This window comes from Eschscholzia californica, unplaced genomic scaffold, assembly GCF_041429995.1.
Source record: "Eschscholzia californica isolate CP2 unplaced genomic scaffold, dmEscCali1.0.p SCAF_2, whole genome shotgun sequence".
Taxonomy (NCBI): Eukaryota; Viridiplantae; Streptophyta; class Magnoliopsida; order Ranunculales; family Papaveraceae; genus Eschscholzia; species Eschscholzia californica.
The window spans coordinates 60,358,300-60,377,089 of record NW_028238309.1 but is presented as its reverse complement, the minus strand read 5'-3'; the positions used below and the strand labels follow the sequence as shown (position 1 = coordinate 60,377,089).

The window sequence follows — 18,790 nt, the reverse complement described above, 5'->3', positions numbered from 1 at the left end:
CCTACTATTTTGGTACTTCAATTCTATTTCTCCATGATACATAATTTGGAATATCCCCTTTGTTTGTATAGAGCTCATTGACTTAGAGGAACCTCATTGACTTAAATGTAATGGGTTGGTCCCGTAGAGAGACAATATTAGTATATTTTTTACATATTTCTGAACTTTTCGACTTATTATGTTGTTTTTTTCTGTTATACAGTTTAGTTGTGTAAATTTGTGTTTGTTAGGTTGTGTTTGGTACGATGTAGATACCAGAATCAGTCTTTGAAATTTTGGGTTTACCCTATAACTATAGACCAATAATGTTTTAGACAAAATAAAACCAAGAATTTGGTTTTGGGGCTTACACATAGATTGTAAATTATTTCTACGTTCTTCTCGATGCATCTTCCACCAGTCTGGCATATTAGTCGGCAACAATTATGTGATAGTTACACCAAATCAACATAGTTGTTGTTAACATTATCTGTTATAGATTATTTTTTTCTCTCTAAACGACTTGTAAGTTGGTGAATGACTTTGTGAAGTGATTCCTCTTAGTCACCACTGATAGAGAAAAAGATTGAGATCAGAGAGACAAAGCTGAAGCAAACAGAAATGGTATAGTAGTGTTTTACAATACTTCGAAAACATCATCCAATTCCTACAAGTACATTATCAAGAGAAAGTTGATTATTATGGAGATTCCAGAATTACTGATCATTGTGGGACAGATTATTCGGGAAGCATCGCCATTGGATGTGCGGAACAGAGGATGAAGTCTGCATTACTCAGTTATCTGCAATATTTGGTTTGTTATACAAATGACACACAAAAGAGGGGGAGTCGACAAGAAGTTATGGAATTCAATCCACAATCTCAATCCAACAGTCTCATGACCTCTCTAGATCCTCCAATAATTGATTACATTGATAGTTCAACACTCTGAAATCCAAGAGGTCGCAGATTCGATTCACAAGGGTGAAATTCATTACCCTTATGTAAACATCTGAAGATTTATGGTGAAAGTGAAGTATAGGCCTTGTAGTCGGTTATAACAGTGGTTTCGGACTCGAACCAGAACGAAGCCCAAAACATTGCCTCAGACTGGACAGTCTGACACCTCTCGAACAGGCCTAAGTCTGAGGCAATGTTTTAGACATCGGAGTTCGGACTGGTCAGTCCGAGCAGGGCGCTTATAGGTAACGGGGATTGACTATGGTCAATTGTCAAACTCTCTCGGGAGGCCCCTATAGGCGCACCCAAAAAATAATTGTACTAATACTTCTGCGTTGTCGACTGCGGGGAATCGACAGCATTCAATTATTACGATCAAGTCATAAAAAAAAAAAGAAATCGGCGTTCTATGAAAGAAGACGAAGAAGAAGAATCCATTTCTTCATTTAAATTGAATCAATCACCTTAAATTGTGGAAAAGAAGACGAACACAAAAACCCTAGATACGAAAATCTTCGTCACAGTTCTATAAAGAAGATGAAGTCGGCGAAACACGGAAGCGATAAGAATCGAAAACTTAGTAATCATACGGTCACTCTTCATCAACGTCTTTATCAAGCTCTTAATCTTGGAATCAAGTAAATACTTTCTCTCTCTTTGAATATCCAGCTTCCATGTGATTAGTGATGGCATTTAACATCTAAAGTTTTAGTTTTGAGCCAGTAATTAGGATTTCACTGTGAAAGTTTTGAATTTGATATGTATATGTTAGTTTTCAATAACTGATATACAATTAACAAATCCAATGACATCTAACCTAGCAAAAAAGTTTTCAGGACTAGGGTTTAGATGGGTACCCATTTTTATTAATTAAAATTGGATTATGTGTTGGTAAATGATAGATTTTCACTGAAATTTGTTAAAGTTCTGAATTTGATATGCAATGCTTCAACAATTGATATACAATAATTATTATAACTATACAAATACAATGATATTTACCCTAATTAGATCAGATTCCATTTTTAATAATTGGAGTTGGATTATTTATTGACAGATTCTGGGTGAAATTCGTACAATTTTCAGTTTGGTATACATGCTTTAGTAACTGATAGTGAAATTATACGTGTCAAATGATATCTAACTTATGAATAAAAAATTTCAGGAATTTTAATATATAGAATTGATTCTTTATCTAACCTATGAATTATATCTTGACAGTTTCCGGGTGATTTTTTTTAAGTTTTGATTCTTTTTTGAGTTTGATATACATGTGTCATATTCCATATGGCTTGTAGCTAAACGGTTGTACATCTCCTCTAACTGTCCAACATTCAAGACGAAATAGGGTTCAAGTCAGGGGCCATAGTTTACCCTCTTGATTTGTCACATGAAATTTAAAGGTATACTAAAGGTAGTTATTGAATCTTGATGGTATTAGGGTCTCTCATGGTCGTTAGGTTCGTTTTCATGGCTTTCAGGGCATCTGCATTCTTTCATGGCAGTTTATGTGTTTACTCCATCCTCATGATGTATCCATAGTATATGATGTGATGTAGCTAATCCTAACTCCACATGTCATGCAATTGTAATGCTGTAATGATTCTTATAAAAATACCCAAACCCAATAACATTTAACCTAACAAGAAAGTATTTTTTTAAGTGGGTTTTAGTTTGGAGCCCATTATCAGTACGAGTAATTTAGTTTTCTTTGCTTTAAGATCTTTTTGTTAATAAAGAGGGAATACATGGCATTAATCTTTTAGACTTCACTATTGAAATGACAGGTCTCAAGATAAGGAAGAAAGAAAATGGCAGTGCACAGATATTGAGATACAAAGGCTTGCAGTTCGCTCAATTTCTGCATTTATTGGTTGCATTTCATCAGATTTGTTGCGACAACAAATTATAGAGGTACTTCCTTCATTTTATGCGAGATAAGTGTATTATGTCTAGTCTTTACCAAACAATATATTGTTTTCTGTAGTATTACTAATCTGGTGATAGAGTTAGATTCATTGTAAGTTGTTTTCTAATGTGTATAAAAAATAAATACCTAGAATCATTATCCCGCAAAGAAAACTCAAATTAAAGGTGTTTTGCTCTATCTTATGGATTGTACCTTCTTAAATTTTGATTATCTAAAGTTATCATAATCTGGAAATTTCTTAGATTTCCTTTTCTTTCTGATATTGGATATTCACTTGCGAAAATCACTTCCTCAGAACTCTATTGCTGATATTTTGGTGGCATTAGAAGGAATTATTCAATCCAGAAATGAAGCGGTATTGGGGATGGCAACAAATGTGACCATGAAGTTGGTTGACATTCTTGGAAACTCAGTAATTCTATATAATTTGTCAAAACTTGTCGATTCTTTGTCTTCGTTATTATCTTTTAATCAACCATCGGTAGCTATATCGTGTGCCATCACCTTGAACCATATACTTTTGAAGTTGAAGCCTGGGAGGTACAAAAAGCACCATGAGGTGTGGGAACGATTAGTAGAAAGAAAGATTATTGGCTGTATAATTTGCAACTTACGTGATTCCGTGTCTGGGAGTAAAACATTTGATTGTTTTCAAGAGATGGCTTCTCTTCTGAAGACAATAATGTGGCAGTGGCCTCCGTCTAGGTACCCTGCTTGGAGTAGCAGTGAACTGATGGAAGCTTTAAGAGTTGCTTCTGCAAAGTCTGATTCTGATGTTGAAATTGCTGTTTTGCAGTTGTATTCTGCTCTAGGTACGAGCATTTTATCAAACATGCTTTTACTTACCATTTCCACAGTGAACCTTGTTTGTGATGCTATCATTTTGGCTTAGATCTCTAAATTTGCCTGCCAGCTTTGTGTGGTAATGGGGCCATGAAGCTAATTGAAGCTGGCCAAACCGTTCTACCTGTGATTCTCCGCTGCATGGGCAGCGTAAAACCTATTTCAGTTCGAATAGAGGCATTTAAACTTGCGCAACATTTAATGGTATCAAGAAAAACTTGTTCTCATGGCTTTTTCTCGTTTCTTGTTACCTTTCTTTTCCTAGCTTTATTGGGAGATCAAGGTTCTTTTATTTGCAGAGATTTGAACAAGGATTTTTAGCAGTGACAAAACTGTGTTGTGAGCCTATTGTCAAATCCACAGTCGATGCAATTGATGTGAGGAACTTTTCTGGGAAGGGCACTTCAGATCAGGTGCCTTTATTGATGGAGGCATGCCGTTTGGCTTTAATAACTCGTTGGGCAGGTAACCATCATATGCATTTCTGGAAGTTCGGGATTGATAGAGCTTTACTTAGTCTACTCCATAACAACTTTGAAAGCAAGCAATCTCAGTCTATCATGTCACCAAGAGAACTGATAAGCTTCGCATACGAGGCTTTTAATTCTAATTATAATTTAGCTTTACGCCCATATATCTGGGATATTCTTGGATGGCTTTCAACACACCGCACGAAGGAGCTTAGTCCTAGTAAGGAAGGAAACTTCAATTGCTTGAATATTCTCATTGCCTGTGCATGGTAATATATCCACTTCAATTCTTTTTGAACTCTTTAAGTTGACTTTGGTAATGTTCGATTTTGAATTTTCAAGCGATTGTGTTAATTTTGTCTGTGTGGTTGTGTTAATTTTGTATGTGTGATTGTGCGGTTGATGCCAATCCTTCTTAACAGTTTGGTCTTCAAGGATTCAATTGACAAAGGACGCCAAGTTTGTCAAAATGATGTTTCTTACTCATCGATGTATGAACCTGCGTCTAGAGCAGTTATGCTGATGATCTATTCCCCGTGCGAGTACATTTCATCTCAGGCTAGGCACATCATGTCTAAATTAATATTACCGAGCATAGAGTACTTGAAACACTTACGTGGTTTCATGAAGTCGGATGAATGGTACACGTTTTGTGTGTGGGATAAGCCTAAAACTCTCACAAGCTTGATACATTTCATATGTTATTTGGGTTTTCCAGAGCATCGAAGCTTGATCATCGAATGTGGTGGCACAAGGACTCTAATGACCTTAATTGAATGGTGTTTAACCAATCAAATCCAAATTCAAAGGTCAAAAGTCGCCCTTCATCTTCGTAATACATTTGATGAGAGAACTTGCTGCTTGCCTGATGGAGATGATTGGGATGGCCCTGACATTCTTTTGCTTTTAAGCCTGTGGGGGCTAGCTGAGTTGATGCAACCATCTAGTCCTGTAAAAAATACCGAACATCTCTTTTATTCTCAACTGGTAGATGACAGAGATCTGGATGCTTCTGAGATTCGAGTTTTAATCAAAAGACTCCACGAAATTTCTTGGAACACATTCAGTCCTGGATGTAGACGATATGCTGCATATATTCTCAGCCTTTGTGGTGTTTATGGTTATCCAAGTAAGCTTGGCAAAAGAATTGGGAAAGCATTTGATGATAAAGAACATGCAGATGTCTTACTCAGACTTTCTAGTGACGAGTCTCTTAGTGTTCATGGTGTTGTTCTTATCGCCAGATGCCCAAATCTGTTACCCGCTGAAGAATTACCCCCACAAGGGGAAAATTTCCGGACGGAAATTCGATTATCTTCCCGTGTTGATAGAAAACCTTTGATAAAGCTTTTGGAATTTACTTACCTCGGATATGTAGGTGTGGAAGATGATCTCGTGAAACAGTTAAAAATCCTCGCCAAAGCCTGTAATTTTGATTGGCTATCATGTTTGCTTTCTAGGAAACGACCAAAGTGGGGCATGGTTATTCCTTCTTATGACTTCACTTCTGCTATTGGATCGGTTGGACATCCTTTTTCGTAAGGGGCACATTTCATGCATTAACATAATACAAATATTTAATTCGGCTTTTCTTTAGTTATTTTAAATAACTTTTTGTTTGTCATTGTAGTGATGTCATTTTGGAAGCTAAAGCAACAACAGGGAAGCAATTCACTTGCAATGTGTGCTCAAATTTGACTCCGCACATGCATGTCCACAAAATTATATTGTGTTTGAGTTGCGATTATCTAAGGGCGCTGTTTCAGTCTGGAATGCAGGAAAGGTGCAGCCCTTGAATTTACTTAATGGTTCAGTATTTATGTACGATTGTGTTCCCTAGTAACACAATGCCAAGATACATCAATCACATACTAATCAGTCAGGCCTCTATGAGTTGAATGACACTACCAAATGTCCATGACATTATAGTTTATATTTTTGTATCTATTTGTAATTGTGTAATCTATTATCTAGATACTTCAACCATGCATAATCTGTAACTGCGTCAGATGATAGCTTAAAGAGATCAACGAGTAATAAAAAGAGGACAATGCGAGGTAGACACAAGTTTTCTGACACATTATTTGACATAGGGTGATCTAACCATTCGTTATTTACGTTTTCTGGGGATGCACATCTTCATATCTCGAAAACAATAAAAGCAGCGACCCGATGACCTGTGTCAATTAGTATGTCAGAAATTACGTCCACGATTAAAAAAAAAATCAATTTCCTGTTTGGTTCAGGTCACGTGGTGAATACATTTACTATACTAAAACTTTAGTCAGTTTTTTGTAATAAAATAAAACTTAATTCATTGGCCTGTATTTTCTTCTTGGTCCTTCCTCTCAAGTCTTACTACAATTTTGTTTATGTGCTTTGCTATCCTCTGCTCGCAGCCAGTCTCACATTATAAAGGTGTCCGTTGGTTGGGAAGCATTGACGAAGTTAATCAATTGGTTCTATTCAGATGAGTTGCCAAAACCCAGTTCTGGATGTTTATGGGATAATATGGATATGAAACAGCAGCTAAATGAGTTGAATCCGTATGTCGAGCTCTGTTCACTTGCTGAATTCTGGTTTTTGGAGGATGTTCGAGAAGATGCCTTAAAAGTGGTAGTATCTTACCTAAACTCTAGTAGACATTTGTGTATGGATATTATGCAGTTCGCCGCTAACTTCTCTCAGTGGGAGATAGTCGATATTGCTGCAAATTATTTAGCACCTATGTATCCTCACATGCGAGATTCAGGAGCTCTAGAGTCTCTAAATGATGAGCTGGTCGATATGGTAAGGGTGGCTTACGTTCAACTTACTCAACAAGGAACTACTTCTAGTCAGTGACAGGGCCCGATACCAGATCTACCACTTTCCTTCCACTCATTTAGTTGTGTTCTGAAATGAATCAAGAAATGCCTAATTCACGATAACTCTGCCAAGCATTGATACTCCTTAAAACGAGGTTAGTTGAAATAGAGTTAGTAACATTATCTTATTGGTTCGTTATAAACCTAGTGTTGTGATTGATAGCAATGGACATGTGTTCATTTCATCCATTTATGTGGAAGTCATTCCTTGGGGTACGCAGAGAAGTTTATTCCACAAACGTGTATTAAAACCACATTTTTTTGTTGTAGTTTTATGTAAATAGGGGACACTTTCATGGAAATACACTTGCAATCAAACAAACAGCAGAGAGTAGCATATTTCTTTTAGACTGGACCATTTCCATGGAAATTAATGCTATCAAACAGAACCTAAGTTAACTAAATTCTAAATCCTTTTGATGTGTAGTATCTAGGTGAGTATAGATCATAGTGTATCCTTCTTGAATAGCAGTAGCGTTTTGGTGGTAGATCCACCTCCAAATCGTACAACACTACAACGATTAGAACTACAGTATATATTACAAACTATAAATTCTTCTGTTGGTACTTATTTCTGCAGGAACAATTAGCAGAAGATCCAAAGGTAAATGTGATCAAATCAAGCTGTCAATGGGATCAACCATTTACGTGGCCAGTGTAGTAACAAGTAAGTTTTACTCGTTCGTGTACAGAAATTGCTCAAGGTTATCTTGGAGTATTTTGCTGATGAAATAATTCTCCTTTTCTTTTGTTTATCTTTAGATGTAGTAAGAGATCCATTTTGCTTAAGCTGACGAGTATCACGTTGAAATTGTACTTCTAAGTTACAGCAGCGGTGTTTGAAGTATCTGAACCAGCAATTATGGTAGCCAGAAAGATGCTTATGTGAAATGTGACTGACGGTTATTCTCAGAGAACAAGCCAGAAGAGCCCGTAGGCCTGGGGTTCGATCCAGAAAATGCATTCCATACTTAAGCATGGGGTCCAATTTCTAGAGGTATTTTTGGATGTGAATATTTACAAAGTTAGAGACTCCTTTTCGAAAAAGAATGTTAGGAACGTTGTTGTTGTTGTTGTCTAAGTGGAAGATCAAAATCCAACTGGTTTAGAAGTTTTTTTTCATGAGAACTAGTCACACGGTGTAATCAGGGTTTAAAGAAAAGATTTGGAAGTATGAGCAACTTTTATGTCTTGTATTAGGGTTGGTGCAGTTGAGAGAAAATAAAAATAACACATTAAAACAATATGCCTCTGTTATGTAGTGAACTAGATTCTTACAGTTATTACATGTTAGTTTTCTCCTTGCTTGATATCATCTCGAGATAACATAATTTGGTTGATCTTTGTCCATATAGATCCGTTTTTTTCTACGGATTTTCTTGACACATGATTAAGAGTATATGATAAATCATAATTTCTTTGTCAAATAAGCAAATAGAGAAAACGTCAAAAAAGTTGACTCATAATTAAAGGAAAAACCACAAATGATGAACCAAGATTGATAGGAGTCGAGGGCGCTTTCTGCAAAAACAGGGGCACCCCTATTGAAAGAAATTCCCCCGAGAAAAGTTATGGACATTCGAAGAACTATATGGGCTCATATGATGGCATAATTCCTTCCTGTGATGAAAGAAAAAACAGAAAAAGAAAGAAATCCTTCTTTAAATTTTTGGATCCTTTCAAAAGAATCAAATCTTGTACACAGTTGCTCAAAAAATCCCTCTCCCTCTTTTCACTAGTTTTCCTGTCCTCCTTTTGTATGAATATGTAAAATGCCACAGACATCCCCGACCTCGGTTATAGTCTCTGTCACTGTTAAAGATCCGAGCTCCCAGAAGGACGAGAAAAGCATGCAACAATTTCATCTCGAGTAACCATTCCACCAATACACATTCATGTAAGAAGCCTCAACTTGCAACCAAATCGACAGAAAGATGGTGATTTCGCTTTCTTCCCTTATTTAAGCTACCTGGAAAATGAGAAACCTGAAATGAGATTTTGTGAAGTTAAAAGAGGCGCTCATATCAGATAATGTAATCTAAAAGAGACTACATACAGTCATGCAGTTTGGAAGCATATCAAATTTTAACTATTTCACGATATCCGATATCGGTAGATAAGATTTTTTTTTTCTTTTTTTTCATATTGCACCTAGAGTAAAGTTCTTGCCGTCATTTGTTTTGGTTTTCCAACCTTCGTTTTTTCGATCGTATCTTGTGTTTGATATGCTTTTCCTTTTACGTCGATAGAAATAAATTCATGTAAATGGCATGCAAACCATAGACTACTTTGGAAATAATCACACGAGAAGTTGTTATATTCAAATCAATCCCCATTTTCAGTGCAAAAAATAGTAATGGAGGTCAAGAAATACCTTAGACGGCAGGAAACATCGTTCGAAAAGTGAGCCACCAATCCTTTGATGCTTTATTTCCCCCCACTCTTCGTCAATTAAAAAGATTCTTAATTCTTACAAACATATCTTGGAACGAGTTCACTTGGTAGAGACCACTCCACACTTCCAAGTCAAGACTCAGGGAAATTGAAGTGTTGATTATTCCTTCATGAGTGCAGTTATTCGGTTATTCCATTAATATCTTAACAAATGCATTTAGGTAGAAGTCAGAAACTAGAAAGGGGATTTTACAATGAGAAGTCAAATAGCTCAAGCAACGGTTTCTTCCTTAACCAAAGGTTTCCCAATTGCAACCTTTCTCTCTCTTCTTTTAGCATTTATTTGGCGGACAGATTCTGCAACAATGAGATGAAACTTGGGTGCAAGTTTACTTGTTGACGTGATGTTAAGACCTGCCTTTCTGAGAGCCTGAGTGACATGTCTTTCAGCTTTTGGAAGGTGAACGCTACAGAGGGAATATGCATTTGATCTCAGAATAGGCTTTCCACAGTGTACAGTAACGGTATTTGCACTGGAGAAAAATAACCATTCACATTGTAAGTACAGAGAGAGAGAGAGAGACAAATATATAAACAATCTCACTAACGAGGAATTTTAATACGAAAACATATGATTCTCAAAAAAAAAAATATAAGAAGAAGAAAACATACGAGAGGAAAGCAGTGGAACTAAATAATCAATGCTGAGACAGGCCATCTTTAGTTGACTCTAGTAATGACAACTAAAATGAATATCAGAGCCAAAAAACTTGGATACGTGTCACTAATTGAGAAGATACATGATTACGAGGAATTTACTATAACTATACGTCAAAAGAGGATACTGTCAGAGAAGATTCGACAACTTTGGACAAATAGTCGGGTGCTTTCTACCGTTGCAAGTAGACTTCATACGTGGCCAAAGACAGAGAAGGAAAACAAGCACGTGGAGACTAAAACAACACTGTAAAACAACTGTCGAGGATTGTACACTGTTACGTAGTTAACTTAATAAGTAATGCCACGTTGTCGGAGTATAAAGCCCGGAAAGCCATCAGTGATAAAGATTTTCTAGATACCGAGGGAACTGTCATAAGTTACCCGAATGGTCCTAATATTCGGTAGTTGGTACCATCGAAGTTTCATTAGAAATAAAATTAACTACAGAATGATGTCCAAAGAGATGTGGAAATCTTATTGCTATCCTTTGCCCTAAGCTGATTGTTAGCTCAGTATATAGGTTACTCTCATGCATCTATTTCACTAAGGTTTAAAACCATTTTCTTTTCTTTCTTCCTTTCTTACATCCATTCACGTACAATTTTCAACCGTTATTGTTTTCTGACTAACAGCTTATAAAAATCGCACCGATCACTTGTAATTAGTGATTGAATTAAGTAAGAGTCTTAATTAGTTGATTTAAACACTAGTATAAGAGTATTAATAGGCATAATTTCTATATCATCGCATAATAAGAAAAAAGTACACCGTATGACTTGAGTGAATAATAATTGAATACTAAGTATCAAATGCAACTAGAAAACACCAACACAAATAGGAAACTAATCCTCATCAATCATAGAAAAACACGGAGAACAACAAAACAATCAAATAAACAAGATTCGAAGTTCAAATACGTGGGTATCCCATAAAACACTAAAATTAGAATCCAAATACACATATATCATCAGATACCCAAAAATTGAGAAAAACCTAGACAAGAACCACATAAACAATAATCAAAAGCTAACTTTTTCAAAGATAGTTGCAAGTTCTACAAAGGGTTTGCTTCTTATTAACAACACAGTCTAATAGACATAATAATCAGCCAAATAACATCAAATAGATGAACAAATAGGAATAAAAATCAAACCTTTTAGTGACATAGTTGCAAGGCTTGTAAAGGGTTTGCTTTGAATCCGAAAGAATATGTTGATAACAATAACTAGTAAGCGCCATTGCCTTAGTTTTACAACCTAAAAACCCACACTTTTTGTACTTTCCATCGTTATTACCATTTTCCCCATTTCCTAACCCTAATTGTTTATTGTTGTTATGATTTTCTCCACTTCCTTCTACAACCTCAGTAGTAGGAGGAGGAACATCAACATTTTCTCTCTCTTCTTCATACGGACTTTTACCATATTCCCAATAATAATCTCTGTATTTAACCCTAAGTTCCTCCATTAAACCCCAGTAATGATCCCTATAAAGCTTTTTCACCTGTCTAATACGACGAAGACGGCGTCGGAGAACTTCCTCTCGGGTTAAAAACTTAGATTTTTGAAGCATTGAGTCTTGATCGGCTCCATCAATGATGAGTGGGTCTTTTGCAGAAACTGAAACGGATTCCATTACTCGGTTGACAAGATTGTTAGGGTTAGGGTTTCGATTATCAATGTCACTGCTTGTGCTAGGGTTTTTGTGATTGGAAATTAGGGGTTGTTGATGGTGGTGAATATCCTTTTTGGTTGGGAAGGAATTATGCTTGTTTATAATACAACTCATTGTCTCCAAAGGAAGTGAGAGAAAGAGAGACTCAACTTCCTCAATATTTGCCAAACCTGTAGGATTATGGAGCACCCTCTTGGCCACTGTCCTGATGTGGCTCCTATTCTGCATTCGGATGATGATGACGACTCAAGCTACGAACCGATGAAAGATATTGAGGAAGATCCCCAGAACTTCATTCCGGAAGAACCAGTCATTAGGGCTCCACCACCTTCGCCAGTTCAGGCCCATAACCATATTAGCCTAAGGGTTACAACCACAGGCAAGAGAGTGCGTACCAGCTCCTCCCACTTGTCGATTAGTTCATCTGATGAATCCCCCCACTCCCCTCCACTTCGTGCTCGCTTGATAACAGAGGAAGAAGCCAATCATTTGCTTGAGGAGTCCAATGTTCTGTACCAAAGCCTTGACATCATCACTGCTCAAGGAGAGGAGGGTGCCTCTAGACCACCTGCCTAGTCTACTTCGTCTGTTTGTTTTTCTGTTTTTTCTTGTGTGTTTTTTAGTTGGGTTTTTTGTCTTGTTTCTTGTTCTGGTTCATCTGCAAGAGAAAGTTCCCCTCGGATTGATAGTGTGGTGGCTTGGTCCCCACCTTTTGGTTTCTCTTGCATAGTGTACCGGAGGCTAGTCTGTTCTTGGAGGTGCCTCTATACAGTGGGGGTGCCTCAAGTTTAGTCAGGGTCTTGTGATTGTTGTCTTGTAGGCGCCTCTGTTTAGGGGCGGGCCTTGTGTTTCTGTTTGATTAATAGTAGTACTTCGGTTTCTCGGTTTTATTTTGTTCTTGGCATTGTTTCTCCTCCGTCCTATCTGTATGGACCCCCCTAGGCCTGACACTATGATTCTTCACCCCACTAATCATAGGTCTGAACCCACCCATAATTCTATTAACCCCACTCACACAGACCCATTCTCTTTTCTGTCCTGGAACGTTAGAGGTTGTGGCAACTTTCTTAACAGAAAACATCTCTGGACTATGATCAAAGAACACTCCCCAGACCTGGTCTTTCTCTCTGAGACGAAATGTATGAACATGAATATAGATAGACTTCTCAATCTCCATAAAAGTTACAAGAAGTTCACGGTGGAACCAATCAACAAATGTGGTGGTCTGGCCCTTTTTTGGAACCCGAACATTGACCTCACTGTACTCCATGCCTCCCAGAACATTATCCACGCGTCCTTGAATCTGAATGAGTCATCGGATGAAGTACTGATAACTTGCTTTTATGGGTGCCCTTATAACAAAGATAAACTTAGGCCTTGGGAGACTCTTCAGAACTGTTCCCCTATATCCCCTACCCCGTGGCTAGTTATCGGAGACCTCAACACCATCATGCATCCGTCAGAGAAAAGTGGCCCTCCCAAACCTCTTTCTACTAAGGCCAAGCAAATCTCATCTATTATCCATGAGCTCGGTCTTCATGACTTAGGCTTCAGTGGATCCCCCTACACCTGGACCAACCGTCAATTTCATGGCAATCTGATTCAAGAGCGTCTTGACCGAGCTCTTGCTAACTTGCCGTGGCTCTCCTCCTTTCCTCACTCCAACATTAAACACCTTCACGGGGTGGGATCGGACCATCTGCCAATTTTACTCTCCACCAACCCCCCTTCTTCTGTGAGCAGAAAACCTTTCAAATTCATCAGAACCTGGATGTCCCACCCAGATTGCAAAAGCTTTATTCGTGAAAACTGGAGTGAGAACCATTACCTTATCCAACAAAAACTCAATCACCTAGCCATTAAGTTGTCTCAGTGGAATAAAAGGGTCTTTGGTCATGTCGAGCAAAAAATCAAAATCCTTACCTCACTAATTCAGTCCACGCATAACCATGAAACTCTCCAACATCTGATGTCCCAGCTGGAAGAGGTGTACAATTTTCAAGAAAGCATCTGGAAGGAAAAGTCCAGAGTGGCTCATGTCCAGCTGGGAGACAGAAACACTAAATTCTTCCATGCCAAAGCCATCACCAGAAACCGCAAAAACAACATCACTTCCATAAAAAGAGAGGACAACTCGTGGTGCTCTGATACCCAAGAGATTTATAACATCTTCACCTTCAACCTTGGGAAAATCTCCACCTACACCTCCCAAGCCTCCCCAAGCACTATTAAACTCTTGTTCACTGCCCAAATCTCTGCTTCACAGAATTCAATCCTAGTTGCGGCTCCGAATGACGATGAAATTCGGAAGGCTACTTTCTCCCTTAAACCCGAGGCGGCTCCCGGGCCGGACGGCTACCCCCCATTCTTCTACCAATCCAACTGGGACACGGTGAAAGAAGATGTTGTCCAGTTGGTTAAATCCTTTTTTCAGTCTTCCTTTCTTCCGCCCTCCACCAACCACACTCACATCTGTCTCATTCCCAAAACCAAATCCCCACAATCCACTTCAGATTTCAGACCTATTAGCCTGCTCAACACCACGTATAAAATAATCACCAAAATTCTGGCTAACCGCTTGAAAATTACTCTGCCAGACATCATCTCCCCCTTTCAAGCTGCTTATGTTCCGAGTCGTCAAATCACGGACAACATAATCATGAGCCAGGAAATAGCCCACTCCTTCAATAATAAGCGCGGCTCGAAAGGTTTCTTTGGCTTAAAGCTTGATATGTCTAAAGCCTTCGATCGGGTAGAATGGAACTATCTTGAAGACATCATGATAAATCTTGGTTATGATAACCATTGGATCAAGCTGATTCATTCCTGTATTTCTTCATCTACTATGGCTGTGCTCATCAATGGTAGACCGGGTCCGTCTTTCAACGTGTCTAGAGGTTTAAGGCAAGGAGATCCTCTATCCCCCTTCCTGTTCGCTTTAGCCATGGAAGGTCTTAGCCGTTTGCTGGACTCCCCGGATAGCCCTCATAAATTCATCGGCTTTTCTATCCCTCGTTCTTCCTTCAATATCAACCATTTACTTTTCGCTGATGACTGCATTATTTTTGGGCGAAACACCCTTGATAATATCAACAATCTTATCAAGATTCTTACCTTATTTGGTTCGGAATCCGGACAAATCATCAACTATAACAAATCCACTATCTTCTTCTCCAAAAACACCCACCCCAAATTCAAACGCTTGATTACCAAATCACTCAAGGTGCACCAGGCCTCTTCCCTTGATAAATATTTGGGCACAAAACTGTTCATCGGTGCTAAGAAAAACCTTGCTTTTGAGTCACTTATTGATCAGATTCAGCATAAGCTCTCGAAGTGGCAAACCAACCTCCTCTCGCAAGCTGGCCGCACGGTAGTCATTTCGACTATCACTGCCGCGGTTCCCCGATATCAGATGCAATGCTTCGCCATTCCGAAAGGCATCAGCAATCGCATAGAGACCATCCAACGGTCGTTCTGGTGGGGAAAAAAGAAATCCATTCACACTATCAGCTGGGCAGCCATCTGTCGCCCTCGCAAATCTGGAGGACTCGGCCTTCGGAAACCTCTACTTGACAACGAAGCTTTCCTTTGTAAACTAGGGTGGCGACTCCTTAAATTTCCCAACGCACCTTGGGCCCGCCTGCTTCAAGCTAAATATTTCCCGAAAGCAGCCAAACCCTCTTCACCTAAACAAAACCACTCGTGGTTTTGGAAATCGTTGGCAGACCCTCTCAGTAAAACTTCCATTCTCACCTTTTGGGATGTCAACAAAGGAACCAAAGTTAGTATCTGGGATGACTTCTGGATACCAAATCATAAACCCCCTACTCCTAACCTCTATAACTGCCCCTTCATTACGGTGAACCAATTGATATCTAACAATGCATGGAACGAGACTTTGATTCAGCGGTTTTTCAATGAGGAAACAAGCAGGGCTATTCTAAGTATTAACCTTCACCAGTCCGCGGATGACACTATGATATGGACGCTGACCAACTCAGGTAAATTCACTATTAAATCTATGTACAACTACCTGATTTCTGACAATCGGGAAGTAGAGACTATCGATTGGTCGTTTATCTGGAACATTAGAACCATCCCTAGAATTAAACTCTTCCTTTGGAAGTGCTGCACTACTAGTCTTCCAGTTAAAGATAAAATCGGTAAATATATCGGTAACAACTTCAAATGTTCGTTCTGTGAGGAACGGGAAACGTTAGCTCATGTCCTCCTGCACTGCAATTTCGCGAGAGCAGTTTGGTTCCATTTCCACGTAAGAACTGAAGGTCTAGCTTCGGTGCTAGAATGGATTAAGATTTGGCCTTCTCTAGACGATCACACCATGGCGCTGCTCGGCAAAATTATGTGGTTCCTCTGGAAAGCAAGATGCGACAAATGTTTTGGTAAAAATGACAGTAATCCCTCGCAAGTGATAAGGAAGATTCAATGCTATTCTACTAGTGTTCAGGACGATCATAGTCCTATACGGGTGGCCTCTCATCCGACATGGCAACCCCCTCCACAACCCTTCCTCAAAATAAATGTAGATGCATCCTTCAGAAAATACACAGACCCGGCAGGTATAGGCTGCATTATTCACGATTCGAAGGGAGACTTCGTCATTGCTAAGGCGGAATCCATTAGGGGACAGACGGCCGAGGAATGCGAAAGTTTGGCGATACTGAAGGCAGTTCAATGGGCCCAGGAGCTTACCATCGCCCACCTCATCGTCGAAAGTGATAATAACAATCTGATCAACCACATCCACGATAGTACCAAGACCATCAACTGGCAATCTCTGCAGCATATGGTGCAAATCAAAGCTCTCTGCACTAACTTCGAGCAAATCCAATTCCACTATAGTCCGAGAAAGACTAATATTTTAGCTGATGCATTAGCAAAGTGGGTGAGGAAACAAAGGGTCAATCGAACGTGGCACTCGAAGGCTAGCATGAGGAGTGATTTGATGATGTAGCTCTGTTCTTTTCTGTTGCTTGTTTGTGTATTTCAACAAAAAAAAAAAAAAGTTAGAAATTTGAGTTTAGTAACAAAATCGATTTTCTATTGTTTGGTATGACAGTTTACGTGTGAAAGTCAAATCTGTAAAAGGAAAAAAAATAGTGAAAATTACCTAAATAATTTTACCACTTTTTACATGGGAAAATTCACCTATCATAATTTCTTCAATCTTTCTTGTGTAAATCATTCATAACACTCTCTCTCTCCTCTTGTGAAGATAAAGAACGCCCAAATTCATGAATTTGTTATTAATGAATCTAGATTTGATAATAAAAATTAGAAAGAGAAACATCTCTGATCGATGAGATTTCCTGCAGCTTTTTGGGTTGATGGTATTTCCCGATTTGGATCGTTTCTCTTTGGTTTTCCTTAACTTAGATTTCTTTTTACATTGACTTTTTGGTTATTTACTTGTGCGTATAGAGAAATACCATTAACAAAAACAAACTTTTTAAAGCGTTTGAAGTTTATTTTCTATCGAGAAGTTTATGAATTTTTGTTTTAGTTATTTGAAGTGAAACTAGTGATTACTTGCCTGTTCATATATTTTCAATCGAGCTGACGATCATATACTAAACCTTGGGTGGAGAAAAAAGGATTTGGGGAAGAGAAGTCGAAACTCTATAGGTGCCCCTCAAATGCTTAACAGTACATAACCTTCCAAAGGCACTCTCATGGTTTTATTACATTTCTACCAAACATATAAACTTTGATTTCACATTTGAAAGGTATGATTTTCTTTCTGACCAGAAATAACTGGCTTTCACATCCAATCGTCGTCCTACATAACAAACAAACCCTTAGCGACGTGACATTTTCAAATGGCCACCACTTTGGAGAAACAAAGAGATTTTTCGAAAGGTTAGGCCATGAACTCTAATTTTAGCCTCTAGTTAGTTAAAAAGTGTGGTTCTTTTTTCGGGTCAAGGGCAATCCGGTTAATGAGTATTGAGACAATGAACTTAAAATTGAGCTAGTAATGAAAACCGAGAGAGTCAAAAATAAAATAAACGAAAACAGTAAAGTGGAAGAGAAATTTAATATGATACCAAAAAAGTGCACCGTTCGAACCCCTTTGAGTCCTCTTCATCGTTTTGGTTATCGAAGGAGGTGGTTTGGAGCTCTCTCTTTGGATTCTCCCTTCAACAAACAAATCAAAATTGAAGAAACGTGAAACAACTTGAAGAAATCAACACAAAACTCACGATTTTCCTCTGGGTATAAACTTGAAGTAGAATATAATGGATTTTGCAAGAGATTTTCTTCTAGGGCTTGCATTGCGTTTTGCTTTAAATTTGGAAATGTTACGGCACCCTCGAGAGTCAAAGGGGCCCTACAATGGAGTAGGGTGCCAATACAGAGAAGTACAAAAATAGGGGGCACACACAGAATCAAGCATAAGAAACAAGAATCCAAGGCGCATATAAAATGACTATTGTGCCTAGAAGGGTAGAGTTAAATGTTGGACAATTGTTACTCTTTTTTCTCACCTACTCATTATTAGCCTTACCTAATCTCTCATCTACTCAACCTATTGCATTCTACATCCACCAATGTCTTTCTTTAGACAAAGACTTTCTTGCCTCCAGAAGCAATATACCACATATTAGTCATACGTAAGATCAGGTTTGGTTGCTCTAATGTGCAAATCCTGTTCTCATGTTATTAACATGAACGAACATGAACGCCAGAATCTCTTTATTTTTTAGTTGAAATGCCCTCTATGTCATAAATTCTCTCTCTTCATTTGTAAAACTAGTAAAAACACAAAGACATAACCAAAAAGTAAAAAAGAGTAACTTAACGGTCCATTTCAATTACTTAAGAAACCAAACAGTCAACTAAACAAAATATAGGGGGTAAACAGACGAATTAGTCAAATTTAGGAGACCAAATAATAAATAAAATATAGTAAATTCCCATACCAAACT

At 38.3% G+C, this 18,790-nt stretch overlaps 2 protein-coding genes across 7 annotated transcripts; one reads left to right on the top strand and one right to left on the bottom strand.

Moving 5' to 3' along the window:
- Nucleotides 1-1,265: 1,265 nt before the first annotated feature.
- LOC147559817 (BTB/POZ domain-containing protein) lies at nucleotides 1,266-8,293 on the top strand. 5 transcript variants are annotated; one of them, XM_086661760.1, is made up of 11 exons: nucleotides 1,266-1,577; nucleotides 2,727-2,853; nucleotides 3,165-3,681; nucleotides 3,783-3,916; nucleotides 4,012-4,177; nucleotides 4,334-4,451; nucleotides 4,605-5,720; nucleotides 5,813-5,965; nucleotides 6,582-7,144; nucleotides 7,630-7,716; nucleotides 7,874-8,293. In XM_086661760.1, exons 1-9 carry the CDS (start codon nucleotides 1,477-1,479, stop codon nucleotides 7,024-7,026), a joined length of 2,877 nt encoding a protein of 958 aa, XP_086517886.1. In that variant the 5' UTR covers nucleotides 1,266-1,476; the 3' UTR covers nucleotides 7,027-7,144; nucleotides 7,630-7,716; nucleotides 7,874-8,293. The 5 variants fall into 5 exon arrangements, with proteins under 5 accessions (XP_086517886.1, XP_086517885.1, XP_086517884.1 ...); XM_086661759.1 differs by having other exon boundaries at nucleotides 7,812-8,293; XM_086661758.1 differs by having other exon boundaries at nucleotides 4,012-4,451.
- A 241-nt stretch (nucleotides 8,294-8,534) lies between these two features.
- LOC147559816 (uncharacterized) lies at nucleotides 8,535-12,043 on the bottom strand. Of its 2 annotated transcripts, none has more exons than XM_086661763.1 (3): nucleotides 11,317-12,043; nucleotides 9,424-9,976; nucleotides 8,535-9,034 (listed from the first exon to the last, which is right to left on the bottom strand). In XM_086661763.1, the coding sequence occupies exons 1-2, from the start codon at nucleotides 11,949-11,951 to the stop codon at nucleotides 9,715-9,717; spliced, it is 897 nt and encodes a 298-aa protein (XP_086517889.1). In that variant the 5' UTR covers nucleotides 11,952-12,043; the 3' UTR covers nucleotides 8,535-9,034; nucleotides 9,424-9,714. The 2 variants fall into 2 exon arrangements, with proteins under 2 accessions (XP_086517889.1, XP_086517888.1); XM_086661762.1 differs by having other exon boundaries at nucleotides 8,535-9,018; nucleotides 11,317-12,022.
- Between the last annotated feature and the right edge of the window lie 6,747 nt (nucleotides 12,044-18,790).